This window comes from Choloepus didactylus, chromosome 1 (genome assembly GCF_015220235.1).
Source record: "Choloepus didactylus isolate mChoDid1 chromosome 1, mChoDid1.pri, whole genome shotgun sequence".
Classification (NCBI taxonomy): Eukaryota; Metazoa; Chordata; class Mammalia; order Pilosa; family Megalonychidae; genus Choloepus; species Choloepus didactylus.
In genome coordinates this window covers 2,714,731-2,728,702 of record NC_051307.1, presented here as the reverse complement: position 1 = coordinate 2,728,702, position 13,972 = coordinate 2,714,731, and the positions used below count along the sequence as shown (strand labels likewise).

At 57.1% G+C, this 13,972-nt stretch overlaps 1 protein-coding gene across 1 annotated transcript; it reads left to right on the top strand.

Annotated features, from left to right (window-relative positions):
* Window positions 1-1,667: 1,667 nt before the first annotated feature.
* On the top strand, window positions 1,668-10,658 carry GATD3A (glutamine amidotransferase like class 1 domain containing 3A). Its single transcript, XM_037830722.1, has 7 exons — window positions 1,668-1,893; window positions 1,970-2,022; window positions 3,226-3,339; window positions 4,294-4,413; window positions 6,399-6,491; window positions 9,129-9,285; window positions 9,765-10,658. Exons 1-7 carry the CDS (start codon window positions 1,732-1,734, stop codon window positions 9,891-9,893), a joined length of 828 nt encoding a protein of 275 aa, XP_037686650.1. The 5' UTR covers window positions 1,668-1,731; the 3' UTR covers window positions 9,894-10,658.
* The last annotated feature ends 3,314 nt before the right edge of the window (window positions 10,659-13,972 follow it).

The following is a 13,972-nucleotide window of genomic DNA, read 5'->3' as shown; positions in this document are numbered from 1 at the left end:
GAGGAGGCTGCTGCTGGGGGCCCTCGGCCTCCACAGTGCGCACCCACAGCCTGATACAGTGGCCGCCCCAGGGAGCTTGGCAACCCTCGTGCCTCCCTCAGACCAACCAAACCAGATGCCAGTGAAGGAGCAGCACCCCGGAACACAGCTAACCTCCGAGGAGACAACGGGTGACCAGCACATGGAACGTGGGATATTGCAGATGCCACAGCCAGAGGTGGGCGTGGGCTGCTTGGCCCTGGACATCATCCCTGCCTTCCTCTCAATCTGGGGGTGCCACTGGGACCCCACCTGTGGGACCCCCCTGCTTCTCACAGCTCCCAGAGGAGCAGCTGGCTCCGTCCTTTCCACCCCTCACCTTGCTCTAAGAATGGCAGGGGGTGACAGTGATGTGGTTTTAGGGATAACATCAAATACCCTAAGTCTGCCGGCGCTTGTAGAAGGGAAAGTGATTCACCACTTTGGGTCCCTGTGGAGTCTTGAGTGACTTGTTAATACTGAGGATAATCGCAGCATATCCCTGGATTCACAGCTTGCAAACTGCTAGGGAGAAGATGCAGCTTCTGTTTGAAAGCAGAGGGGTAGATGCAAAGTAATATTGGGGCTTTGGGGCAGTGGAGGGGAGGGAAGTGGGGGCTTTACGGTGGGGGGTGGAGTGCTAGTGTCACCTGGAGGCTGGTCAGCCCCGTCCTCAGCACAACTAACCCCCCATTTTCCCCACCTCTGAGGTGACTGGGGCATCCTCCAGGGCACCCAGCACCCCGCTCCGGGCCCCCCACCCACTGCCTCCTTGTGGAGACGGACCCCAACCGAAGCCACGATGGGACGATTTGAGTATTAAAGAGAACAGTAACAGCATTGGATTGAGACCTCAGTGACTTCATATGAACTTAACATGAATTCATAATGATATTAAAAATGATTTAAACAAGCATTATTAGTTTGAAGATTAGTAAATAAAAGAATCAAGTATTTATCCTGCCGTGCTGTATGAATTGACCACTGGTAAATTTTTCTTAACTGAATTATTCCAGCGAGTACCAGAAGGAACGACAGAATCATAATGTCATGTCACTATTTTTGCATGACTAAACGAATTTGACACTGGGCCTCAAGGCTGTGAATCTTTTGCAAAAAGAAACAAGCAGCAGACACCCCGTGCTACGAGATAAGGACAGCCCACATTCTTGCTCTGACCAACCCGAATCGAGCCTTTGGAGGCACTTGCCAAGTCACCGGAAATGCAGAGGGCGGAGGAGTCTGTCGGGGTGCAAGGGGCAGCTGCCCAGGAAGAGGGGCTTTGGATACTGGAAACTGGAAAAAGGAAGTGAGCAGGGGCAGCTGAACCAATTGCAACGTGAGGACCTTATTTGGATCCCGACTCAAATTATGAAAATTTGAAACTTGAACACTGCCTATTTGATATTAAGGAATTATTTTTAAGTGTGATAGCGATACTGGTTTTTTTCAAGGGGAGTTTTTCTTCTTGACAATGTCTCTCAACCACCCCTCCCCCGGGATGCTGGGCAATATCTGGGAACGCCGGAGAGCGCAGGCGCCGCCCCGCCCACCGACGCTCAGGGGGGTGGGGCCAAGGCGGGGGCAGGCCCAGAGCGCATCTTGTGGCTCTGCGCAGGCGTCGCCCCGCCCACCGACGCTCGCGGACGCGCGCCTCACGTCGCGCAGTGCCCCGCCGCCGCTGACCTGCCACCTCCGCTGTCCCGGATAACCATGGCGGCCGTCAGGGCCCTGCTGGTTCCGAGGCTGGCGGCGGCCTCCGCGTTCGCGCCGCTCCCGGGCCGCCTGCGGCTGCTGCCCCGCGGCGGGCGGGCGCTCTCCCCGCGCGCGGCCCTGCACGGCTCCGCGTCGCGCCCCGGGGCCAGAGTCGCGGTGGTGAGCGGGCGGGCGCGGCCTGGCGGGCGGGGGTGCGGGAGCCCGGGCCCCGCTGACGCGGCCCTTGTACCGGCAGGTCCTGTCCGGCTGCGGCGTCTTCGACGGCACCGAGATCCACGAGGCGTCCGCGTAAGCCCCGGGAGCCCGCGGATGCCGCGCCCAGGGAGAGCCCGAGTCGGTCGCGCCTTTTCCCCGCCCGGAAAGGCCTTCCCGGTGCAGGGAGACGCTAGAGGAAACAAGGCGGAGCCGCCTGCGCAGAGTGCGGGGACACCGAGAGTCCTTGCAGACCTCCACGGAAACCCGTCCCCAGCAGCCGCCCCGCCCGACCCTTCTGGGGTTTTTCAGGGCAGGGGCATCCTGCGAGCCTGGGATCGCCCGCGGGCGTTTTGGAAACGTTCTCCCAGGGCCGTTCTCCGTGCCCTTCATGCCCTGCAGCGCGATCCCTAAGCCACAGTGCATTCCAGGTGGTGGCGAGGTCACGACTTACGCAACCAGTCAGCTGCTGCTGAGCAGCCTGCATTCTGAATTTTTAACTTATTTAAGAAAAGTTACCGTGGGCAGCACCAGTGGGGTTGCAAGGCTGCCCGCTTGCCAGGTCTCCACAGTCCACAGTGGCTCAGGGCGAATCTGAGAGGGAGGGTTAGGGAACCATTACAGAATGACTGCCATGCCACCCGCATTCCTGCCAGGGAACCACCCCGAGGAGCCGAGGCCAGGGGCGCTGCTCACTCCGGGTGGCTGCCCCTGCTTTGCAGTGTGGCTATGCATGTGCTGGAGTGAACTTCAGAGCAGATTGAGGCAGCGAGCGGCAGGAATGCGTTTCTTGATTTGGGCTTGAAGTTGGAGAATGCAGACGGGTGTGCAGGGTGGGCAGGGGATATCGAAAGCGGCTTGAAGCCTTCCCAGGGACGGCCAGAAAACGAACCTCCCAGGCAGGGCCCAGGTACTGGGACCAGGTCCTAACTGCCGAGTCCTGACTATGTGTGAGCTCAGTCTCCTCTGTGAAGGAAGGATAGTAATGAAGACTTGCTGGGGCAGGGAGCGAGCACTTGTGGTGTCCTGCCTGCCTGATGCCCCCTGCCCCTGACCGGAAAGTTGAGGGAGACAGCAACTGAGCTCATTCAGCAGGGAGGCACAGCGCGCAAGGTTGCCTGTGGAGCCACGTGGGTTGGCCCGTGTGAGATCAGACCAGCCCAGGCGAGGGAAGTGCACCCACCGGTAACCACATGGGTGGGCAGGTGTCGGGACTGGGTGGCGTCTCTGCCTTGTCCCTCCGCGTGCCTGGCACTTAGCTAGGAGCTAAGGCCTGTGCTTGTGCTTTCTCCCGAGCAGCATCCTGGTCCACCTGAGCCGGGCAGGGGCAGCCGTGGAGATCTTTGCTCCTGACGTCGCTCAGATGCATGTGATTGACCACATCAAGGGGCAGCCTTCGGAGGGTGAGACCAGGTGTGGTCCCCCCCCCCGGCCCGCAACCTTGGACAGGGGTGGGAGCGGCACATGGCGGTGTCCTCCCTTGTGAGGCTGAGGTTTGGCTGATAGCCCGGGCCTGTGCATGCAGGCGAACGTCCACATGGGCTGCTTGTGACATCGCTGCCCTGTGCAGACGGCCCCTTGTCTCTGACGCCTTGAACGGTGCAGTCATGGTGTTGACTGGAGGCGGTGCTTCTCAGTGTGCTCAGCCCCTCCCCAGAGCGTTTCTGTCATCTGGGCATGTGGTCCCCTGTGCCCCCAGCTCCACTCGTGCCCCTTCCCGAGCTCTCCACACCGGGCCATGTTCCTTGCCGGCTGCTTCCTGGCTCCAGAGTTGGTTGCCTTCCAGCCTGGTTCAGGTGGTGGGAGGAAGAAACTGTGCCTCTGTCTGCTCTCTGGCTGTGGTCCCCCTCATCACGCCCCCTGTGCTTCCCTTATCTGCTTCTGGAACCCGCCCCGGCTCCCTTGTCACCCAGGCCGGGGTCTGGTAGTTTCCTGCTGTTGCCTCTCTTTGGGCTGCTTCACTCTTCCCATGTGGTAGCATCTTGTCTAAGATCTCTGTGAGCAGTTTCCTGCAATAAATTTTGTCTGCTCCAAACAAACAAGGATGGTTTCTTTTTTCCTGCCTGGACCCTGACTGGCGCAGGGATGTTCAGAATAATTTCGTGTAGGTTCTGAAATGCTGCTCCAAAAGAATTCCAGGAAACGTTTTGAGCATAGAATTAAGAAAAGCGTACTGCTTTTTCAGGTAGTGGTCTTAAAAGCACAAGCCCCTGCCTGCGTGAGCACTCTCTGATTATCTCTGTATAAAATATGTTCTCTTGCCCCTTTTAGACGAGGCAGTTCTCTCGATTTCCTCCGCCCCCTTTCTCCCATCTTCCGTCTTTGCAGTGAGCCTTTCTGTCAAACTCTCTTTGTGCTTTTTCCAAGGAATGTTTTGGCTGAATCGGCAAGGATTGCCCGTGGCAAGATCTCAGACCTGGCCACACTCAGGGCTGCCAACCACGACGCTGCCATCTTCCCGGGGGGATTCGGAGCTGCCAAAAACCTGTGGGTATTTTGAGCTTTGGGCTCTTTTGCTTCTCAGCTGGAGCGACAGATGTGGGCCAGGGGGAGGCGAGAGCAGCAGTCGGGGGCTGTCCCTGCTAACCAGGGAACCACTGTTGTGTTTGGGGCCTCACTTGCAGCTGAGCAGGAAAGTCACGGGTTTTCCTCTCGCTCCGTGTGCTTCTGTCAGGGGGTCCCAGTTCCTGGCAGCCGTCAGGTGGGCGCTGGGGCTGGTGGGCCTCGTTGCATCAGAATCAGTCTCGGAGTTGAGTCCCTGCAGGCACCAGTCCTGTCGAATCTCCTCGGGTCACGGAAGTCGGGAGCGGCAGGGGAAGCCCCTCCCTGTCCGCCTCACTGTGCAGGTGGCTGCGGGTGTCTGGGGCCGCGGGAGGCGTGGCCGCGCCACAGGCACTGATGATGCTCCTTGGGTTTCAGATCCTCCGGTCTTCTCCGGAATCCCCTTTTGGTGTGTTTCACGGAAATGCTGTTTGTGCTGACGTCCGTGTCCCAGCCCAGTTCCTGCCTGGGAGGTCAGGCTCGGGGCTGCTCTCCCAGGGACCGTCCTTTTCAGAGAATCCTGGAAAGTCTTCAGGGACATTCACCACAAAGCAGTTAAAGTACAGAAAATGGGACGCGCAGTGTGTGTCCGACAGTGCTCGTTGTCTCAGTCTGTCCTGCGGTCTGGCTGGGGTCAGCGTGTCAGCCCCCGGGGGTCCTCAGGGCCCATGTTCTCCTGCATCGTGGGCAGGAACGTTCTCCTGCAGCAGAGCCAGGGCTGACCAGTGTTCCGGATAGTTGTGCTGCTGGGCAGTTGTTGATGTTTAACCTGTGTGCCTGGCCGTGTGATCTCTCCAGGAGTGATGAGTTGGGCGTGGAGATTAAGTTTCCCACTTCGACCCCAGTGTCCCTCCCTGGCATTTTTTGTTTTTGTTTGTTTGTTTGTTTGTTTGTTTTTTGTCTGATGTTTCTGGAGAGGTTCTGCAAATGGGCGGGTGTGGGAAATATAACTGGGTGTTTGCCTCTTAAGCTCAGCATCTGTACTTTTTTCCCTTGCCAGGGTAGGTAGGAGGTGGTCCGTTCCGGTTTTAACAGCTGTGTCTACCCCACTGGGTGTGTGTGACCTGGTCTCCGACAGTGGACGGTCAGAGTGTTTCCCACTGTCTTTGTTTTAAATGCTCTAGAGGTGGTGTTGGCGTGCATGTTTGAGAGTGCACGTGTCCTTTCAGGTACAGGCAGTGCTGCCCGGGTACCCTAGGACAAAGGGGTAGAGGAAATAAGTCAGTGGAATAAAGCCCCAAAAGTGGAATTCTTGGCAAGAAAGCTGTGTACCTTTAATTTTGTTAGACGTTACCATGTTGCCGTCGACGGGGCTGGGCCAGTCGGTACCCAGGAGTGGGGGGGCTGCCCTTAGCCCTCCCCGGCCACCGTGGGCATCAGCACAATGACATCTTAGAGACGATGGCGTTTGCTTTTAATTTGCCTTTCTTTGTTGTTAGTGAGATTGCATGTCTCTTGTTTGGTGTATAGGCCTTTAACACTTTTTTCTGAAAGGCCCCTTTTCTTCCTGTTGGGGGTGTTTTGCTGTGTGGCTCGCTGTGTGGACTTTGATGGGGTGACTGTGGAGCAGGATCGTGGGCTGACGGGCATCCCCTGCCTAGCTGTCGGGCCTTTCCCACCGTGCTTCCGCTCCATCCGCGCCCCCACCTTCCCCCCTTCTTTCCGTTTTTAAAAGCGGAGGTGACGTATGTTTGCACATATGTGTAGCTACATTAGTGTTTTTATATAGTGGGTGCCGTGTGCGTGTACCTGTAGACGTATGTTAGGTATGCATACATGCAGAGATACACAGATACATTTATTTGGTTATAAGCGTTTTATTTCAAATGTTTCAGAGCCAGTGGCACATCCCTAAGACCTTGGCGGAGGGGGAGACCCAGGAGAGGCCCCAGGTCCTGGCAGGTCTGAGGGAGCTCTTTTCTCTTGAGCAGGAGCACGTTCGCCGTGGACGGAAAAGACTGTGAAGTCAATGCCGACGTGGAGCGCGTCCTGAAGGAGTTCCGCGGGGCCGGGAAGCCCATCGGGTACGGCTGGGGCGGGGGAGCGTGTCTGTGCAGGACCCGGAGGCCTTTGCTTCTAGGCCGGGGAGCCCGGTGGCCTCCAGGGCTCCGTGGGTCCGGGTTCCAGCACTTTCTTCTCCTGGTGACTTTGACAGCAGAGGGAGGAGGTGCCCCTTACCTTGTGGAAACTCCCAGATCCCCCAGCCTCCAGCAGTGTCACCACTCAGTCCATTCCTGACCCCAGACCTCCACCTCTCCCCTCTCAGCACCCCCCACCTGGCCCCCTGCCCCCCAGCCTCTTCCCCTCCCGGCCTCCCATGCCTGACCCCTCTGGTCAGGGCAGCCTTGAGCAGCAGGCTTGTCCGTTCCCAGGTTCCCGCTGCAGGAAATCCTTAGGCACTTAGGCCTCTGCCCTCTCGGCCCTGGGGAGACCCACGCCAGTCACCCCCTCCTCCTGAGGGCTGGATCCCACGCTGGCCGAGGCCGATTCAGAGTCCTGCGTGCGTCAGGGCCTCGCTCCTGTCCCAGCTTGCTCACGTCTCTGTTCACGGCCCTGGGCGTGGGCAGCTGGCGGCTCTCCTGTGGTTGGACACAGTTTTTGTAATTCCGTTTGCACAGACTTCCCAGCAGCTGTCCCCGGGGTCCTTGGGTGCAGGGCTGTCATTTGTCGAGTCTGGGGCAGTCGAGTCTGCTGGCTGGTGGCCTTGGCGTCCTGTCACCGGGCTGAAGAAGGCCTTTGAGGAGCAGGGCACTGTACAGAGGGGCGAGCACGCAGCAGGCCCCTCCCGCCACCTGCATCATGGAGACCGGGAGACCAGGGCCTCAATGGGTCCTCTGAGTGAGGGGACAGGGGCCAAAGTAACCCCCACCAGTGCACAGCAGCTTTTCTTATAATCCCTGTCATCATTCTCCTCAGCCAGGGCAGGTCCACACCACAGAGTGCTCCATACCCACGTGCTCCCAGATGCGCATCTTGTCAAGAGACACTGCGGAGGGACCGTATGGGGTTGCTCTGGCCCAGGCTGCAGGCACTGCGGCATCGGCCTGGACTGAGATGCTGGCATGTGAGGCCCTGGGCGCTGCTGCAGGGAGCGGCCTGCACGGGCAGGGGCTCAGCCGGCCGGCCCCTCTACTGCTGAGCATCTCACCCATGTGCCGCTCCACTGGGCTGTCCCCAGGGAAAGTGCCAGCCATCGTCGTCCCCAGGCCCCGGGGAACCGGGGGTTGGGGTCAGAGCTTCTGGGGTTTGCTGCCCGCGGGCAGTGCAGCTTCACTCTGAACTGCCGCTGTCACCCGAGTGACCTAAGTCGAGTCCCCTTCCCTGGGCCGCACTATGGCCCCCTTTCAGGGGAGGGTGGTGCGTCCTGCCTGTCGCGCGGCCACCTCCTTCGTGGCCCTTCTCCTCCCAGCCTGGCAGGGGGAGCGTGGGCAGTGAGCATGGGAGCTCCCCACGGCCTTGTCATCTCCCTTTTGTGTGGGGCTCGTCTCTCGTTGGTGAAACCGGGAAGGAGAGGCTCAGGGGTAGCGCTCATCAGCACCGCACCCAGCCTGGTCCTAGACACAGGCAGCTTTACACCCAGGGTCTGCGCACAGCCATCATCTCCGGGTTCCTTGTGGGTGCCCGTTCCCTGTTACCCCACGGCACAGCCTCTCCTAAGGCGCCGCATCTGGTGCCCCGTCGTCTGCTCAGTGGGTCAGAGAGGAATCTCATCTCACAGGCTCCTAATGAGACGATGTTGCAGCATCGTGACGTTTTAATAAGTATGTCCAATACTCAGATCCCGATTAGTGCAGTGAACGGTCTTAGAGAAGAGGTTGTGGGCACGAGGCAGTGGCGGGGGGAGGCGGTGGGGGTTGTCTACTGATGGAGGCCAGGCCGGGTCGTCCGGGCCCTGAGCAGCAGGTTTGGTGGATGCTATGCGTGCATCCCTCCCCCAGCCCACTGTTCATTGCAAGTTCCCGAGTGATTCCTGCTCATCCACCTGTGAGCCACGAGGGGCCGGGTGCCGTAGGGCACTGCTGTACCAGCACCACACAGTGTGGGTGTGTGGAGGGTCCCCTGCAAACACTGCTGATCCAAGGGAGCTCCTTGCAGGGACCCGTTGTGGTCCCGAGGGGGCAGATGTGTGCCCCCCACCCACCCCACCTTGCACGCAGCGTGGCTGCAGGATTCGACAGGGCCCAGAGGTATCCTTGGGGGTACTGATACCCCCAGGGAGAGACCTCAGCTCCCACACTGTGGGCAGAGCTGCCGCTGGCATCCTGCCACCAGGCCCGCCCAGAATTGCCCACCCTCCTGGCCATGCTGTGTGCCACTGTCTGGGAGGTGGCTGTGCCAGGGCATCCACCAGCCTCCAGTCTTCAGTGGGGGTGTCCTTTACTTGTGCACCCCCTGGAGGGTAAAGCTGGGGTCTCCGTAGCTGTGAGACCAGCCCCCCTTCTGTGAGTGGCTTCTGCTCACAGGACCCGGCCAGGGCATCCAAGGTGGCTCAGCATGAGGCTGAGGGCTCTGCTGCCCAGAACCCCCTCCATTCCCTCAGATGCCACACAGTGGCCCATTGTGGGGAGCAGGGTGCTGCCGCTGCTGAGCTGGGTGTGTTGGCACTGCGGCCCATCTCCCTCCTGCCCACGTCTGCTCACGGGGTCCTTTTCCTCTTATAGTTTGTGCTGCATTGCGCCAGTCCTCGCAGCCAAAGTGCTGCGCGGCGTCGAGGTCACCGTGGGCCACGAGCAGGAGGAGGGCGGCAAGTGGCCGTACGCTGGGACCGTGGAGGCCATCCGAGCCCTGGGCTCCAAGCACTGCGCGAGGGAAGTGACCATATCCTTTTTGGCAGGCGGCCTTTTAACCAGGCAGTGTACTTCTGCATGGGTGACAGCCCTGGGAGTGGCTCCCACAGCCACATGTGATAGCGGAGGGGACCCCGACAACACGCCACCCCCATTCAGGCTGTTTGGCCATTGAGGCCAAAGGCTCAGCGAGTGGCGGCCAGTGTTGGCGTTTGGTGGTGGTTATTCTGAAGCCAGCTCTCTGCTGCGAGTTTGGCTCCTTCTTTTGCATACCTGCTGATCTGAAAATGCCTTGTGTAACGAGCTGGCCCAGACATCATAGGAAATGGGACCCTTTCAGCAAAGTGCTGGCCCCAGGAAAGGCTTCCCCTCGCTCTGAACTACCTCAGGGGTGGTCACTCCAGTTTCGGTGTGGTCGTTGGGGAGGGCGGGAAAGGGACCGAGGCCTTTCAGCTGAAGTTCCTGCTGGTCCTTCTTGGGTTGATGGTTTTTTCCGTAACTTCGGCCCACGAAGCTCACGTGGACCAGAAGAACAAGGTGGTCACGACCCCAGCCTTCATGTGTGAGACGGCGCTCCATCACATCCACGATGGCATCGGGGCCATGGTGAAGAAGGTGCTGGAACTCTCTGGAAAGTGAGGCCCATGCAGGAGGAGCCTAGCTGGTGGGACTGGCGGCCATTTACTCTCTCCTGCTTGGAGTGTGACAAGAACTTGTTTTGCATTTAAATCGATGTGTTTTCTGCCTGGAGGGGGTGCTCCGGGACCTGCGTTTTGGGGGTATTGGCACGTTTTGGGGGTATTGGCACGAGACACTTCGACAGGCCAGGAGAGGTGCCTGGTAATCTGTCTTCTCCTTTAGGAAGCAGTGGTGATTCCACTCTCTGTGTGGTTCCTGAGAACTAGAATCAGGAAGGTACACAGGTTCAGGGGTGCCACTTCAGAATCTTGAGTTTGATCTGGTTTATGACATTTAGTGTTTGGAAGGAAAAAAAGCCTTTAAGGTCACAAGTTTAATAATCAGGAAACCAGAATTACCACTCTCTCTAATACTGGGAGAGAGACCCTCTAGTCTGGTACAAATGTGTGCTGTTGATATGGCGTGGGGGTTCCCCAGCAGGCAGTGCCCCCAGCCAGGAGAATCAGTGCCTTTCCAAGATGGAGACTTCTAACAACCTTACTTCAGGCCTTCTGGACCTGGCATATGAGGAGTATAAATGAGGGTTCTTAAATTAGTCTCTGCTCTATCTCCAGGTGGAAGGGGAAGACACGGTACTCAGCCTCTCTAGTTGAATGGCCATGCCAGTGACTGTGAGTTGGTCTCAGGCCTTTAAACAATAGAAACTCACGTGAGATGCTTACAGAAGGGAAAATAAAGTAGAGTGATGCTAGCATTGAGTTTCCATCTTGTTTTTCCCCTGTGGTTTCTGTTCTTGGGGGGCAAACGTTTAGACCGCAAGCCTCGCCTTCCGAATGGGGCTTGAGATGCAGAGTGTGTCCCTCACAGTTCCAGAGGCCGGGCCAGACGTCCAGGTGGGGCCAGGCCACACTCCCCAAAGGCCTCAGGGAGACCCCTCCCGCGTCTCCTTCCGCCTCCTCTCCTACCTCCAGGAGGACATCACCTCGGGGTCCTTACCTCCCGCACCTGCAGAGATCCTGCCTCCAGCTGGTCACACCTGAGGTGCCAGGTAGACCCGGGATGGGGTCGTCTTCCACTCCAGTGGCGTCCGCACAGGCTTCCTCCACTGCACAGAGTGCTTTCCCTCCGGCTCTTGGCAGCAGGGGCGGCCCTGAAGGCCCCCCACAAAGAACCACCCTAGTCGGGGGGCACCACTGTTTCCAGAAAGTTACTTTGGGTGAGGCAGCCCTGTGTTTAGTTTGGTCCAGTTTGGCAGAGTTCTCTGTAGCACATAACTGTTCAGGGCCTGGGCTAGGAACAGGGGTTACAAAAAGGTCAACAGACCAGGTCCCCTGCATCCTTGACCCCATGGGGTTCCATCCCACCTCCCCTCACCCCCCACATCCCCTGTACCTCCAACCCCACGGGGTTCCATCTCCCCCCGCCAGCTCCCCCCATCTCCTTGATTCCACGGGGTTTTACCACACTGCCCCCCCACACACACACTCTAGGATAAAATGGTCAGTCACATCTCCGATGGTTTTTCCCAGGCCCTGCAGAAGGGCGTGGGGAGGCCTTCCTGGGGTCCGTTAAACCATAGCTGGGCCTGTGGGTCCGAGAGGCAGCTGCTGCCCTCACTGGTGCTTTCCCGCATCCCTTCCCCACTGCCCTGCCTCCTTGTCTGTGCTAGTTTCTCTGGAGACACTTCTGGTTCTTTCTCTGCGGAAACCCGGTTCTCGGTAGGCTTCCTCCCACTCCTCAACTTTTCCTTCTTGCTGGCATTTTTTGATGAGTAGATGTTCTTAAGTCTCACAGACTAATTTATCACTTTCCTCTACAGCTTGGGCTTTTTTGTCATCCTTTTTTAGAAGCTTTGCCGTCTTCCCTCTTGCGTGCAGATCGTTTGTGTGTCCGCCTGCTGTGCAGTTTGATTTGTCTGAATAAACTCTCACTCTTCAGAAATGCCACGGGGGAGCTAGTCAGCCGAGGACAGGCCAAGCCTGGGGAGGTGGCTGCAGGTGGTGGTGCCCCCAGGACTCCACGGGAACGGGGGCTGCTGCAGACGTCCACCCCAGCTCCACCCAGTCGGCCAAGCGTTCTCAGACGGTGGAGGCACAGAGGCACCCAGGAAACAGAACCCTACTGTGTCAGTTTGGATATGCTGTGTCACCCCAAAAGCCATATTCTTTAATGCAGTCTTGTGGGAGCAGATGTATTGGTATTGATTAGGTTGGAATCTTTTGATTGTTTCCATGGAGATGTGACTCAATCAACGGTGGTTGATCAGTTTGATTATTTCCATGGAGATATGGATCCTGCCCATTCAGGGTGGCTCTTGATTTAATCACTGGAATCCTATAAAAGAGCTCACAAACAGAGGTAGCTTAGAGCAGCTGAGGGACATTTTGGAGAGAAGCTAAGAGCTGACACACTGACACTTGGAGATGCTTTGAGACGTTTGGAGATGCTAGCCCAGAGTTTGCTCCAGAGAAGCTAAGAGAGGATCCCGGCGCTTAGATGCACGGGAGCTGAAGAAGCTAGGAGAGACCCAGAGACATTTAGGAGAAAGCCATTTTGAAACACAACCTGGGATCAGAGGACCAACAGACACCAGCCACATTCCTTCCCAGCTGACAGAGGTGTTCTGGGCTCCGTTGGCCATTCTTCAGTGAAGGAATCAGTCTGTTGATGCCTTAGTTTGGACACTTTTATGGCCTCAGAACTTTAAATTTATAACTTAATCCTTTTATAAAAGCCAATCCATTTCTGGTATTTTGCATAATGGCAGCATTAGCAAACGGGAACACCCATCAAAGACCGCTTTCCCCTCAAAGCTTTACCAGCCACCTTGTACTCATCTCACTTCTACTTAACCTTGGGTGAGTGGGCCAGAGAGGGATGTGAGAACTTCCAGGAAACTCCAGAGAAAACGTTCATGGACAGTTTGGACAGTTCTCTGCCGGGTGAGTAAATTATTATTGTCTGTCCTTTATTTTTTCCAGATGAAAGATCTGATTGTCCCGTTAACTATGGCTAGCTAAATAGGCTTTCCTCCTTTCCTCCTTCATGGAGTCCATTGAGTGATAAAATGTAGCAACAGGCAGCACCTACAGGGGCTTGCCGAATGCAACACTGTCATTACTGTTACATAAAATAGCCGCCCATGGTAGGCATTTCTGGGAGAAGACCCCTTTCTGAGCAGGGCTTTTCCAGAGGAGAAAAACAATTGACCTGCAGGGGTTTTCTGAGAAAATGGAAGGTGCCTACAGAACTGCAGACAACCAATACCTGCTGTTAAACCAGTTTTGGTCCCGGAGAGCAAGCTCATCAGAATGAACAAGCATCCACACTAGTCAGTGCACATCTGCTCCACAATTTGTAAGACCCCCGAAGTAGAATGGAAAGGTCATGCCAGCCAGTCCGAGCATCTGCACGTCCACCCGCTCGTGAGCTTCCCGTTCCCGCCCTTCGGGAAGCTCCCTTCTGCTCCCTGAATGGGGGGCTGCCCGATTCCTGAATCGCTCAGGAAAGCTGGGAGAGCCTAAACCGCACAGACAGTTCTTTGAACAGTTTTGGTGATGAGGGTGGGTTCCAAAGGTGACAGCTGACGACTCTGGAGATGGGAAAGGTGGGTGAAGGCCCACGAGCCCTGTGAGTTCTCTGTCCTCCTCGCCGTCCCTGAGGTCATGGGTGCGCCCCTCTCGGACCCCAGCTCCACTCTGTGTGTTCGAGCTCTCCGCTCTTCTTGACTAGAAGGCTCGAATTCTGAGCCGAGTCCCCAGCCTGTTGGTGCAGTTCACAGTTTCATTTTTGCTACTGCTGGTTTCTTAGTCCTGTGCACAGGGTAAGAAGTGAAATGATAAAGGTGGGATTCTCAAACTATAAACGCTTTAATTCTCCACCTTCTGGCACCTCTGCATATTATGTCCATCAACAATAGGGTACCTTCACTGAAGGAAGGCCGACGGAAAGCCTGTTAGCGCGGAAGGCACGTGGCTGGCGTCTGCTTGCTCCCAGGTCACCTTTCCAAATGGCTTTCTCCAAAATGTCAGCATCAGCTTTCATGTCAGCAGCCATCTTCAAAATGTCTCTCTCAGCTG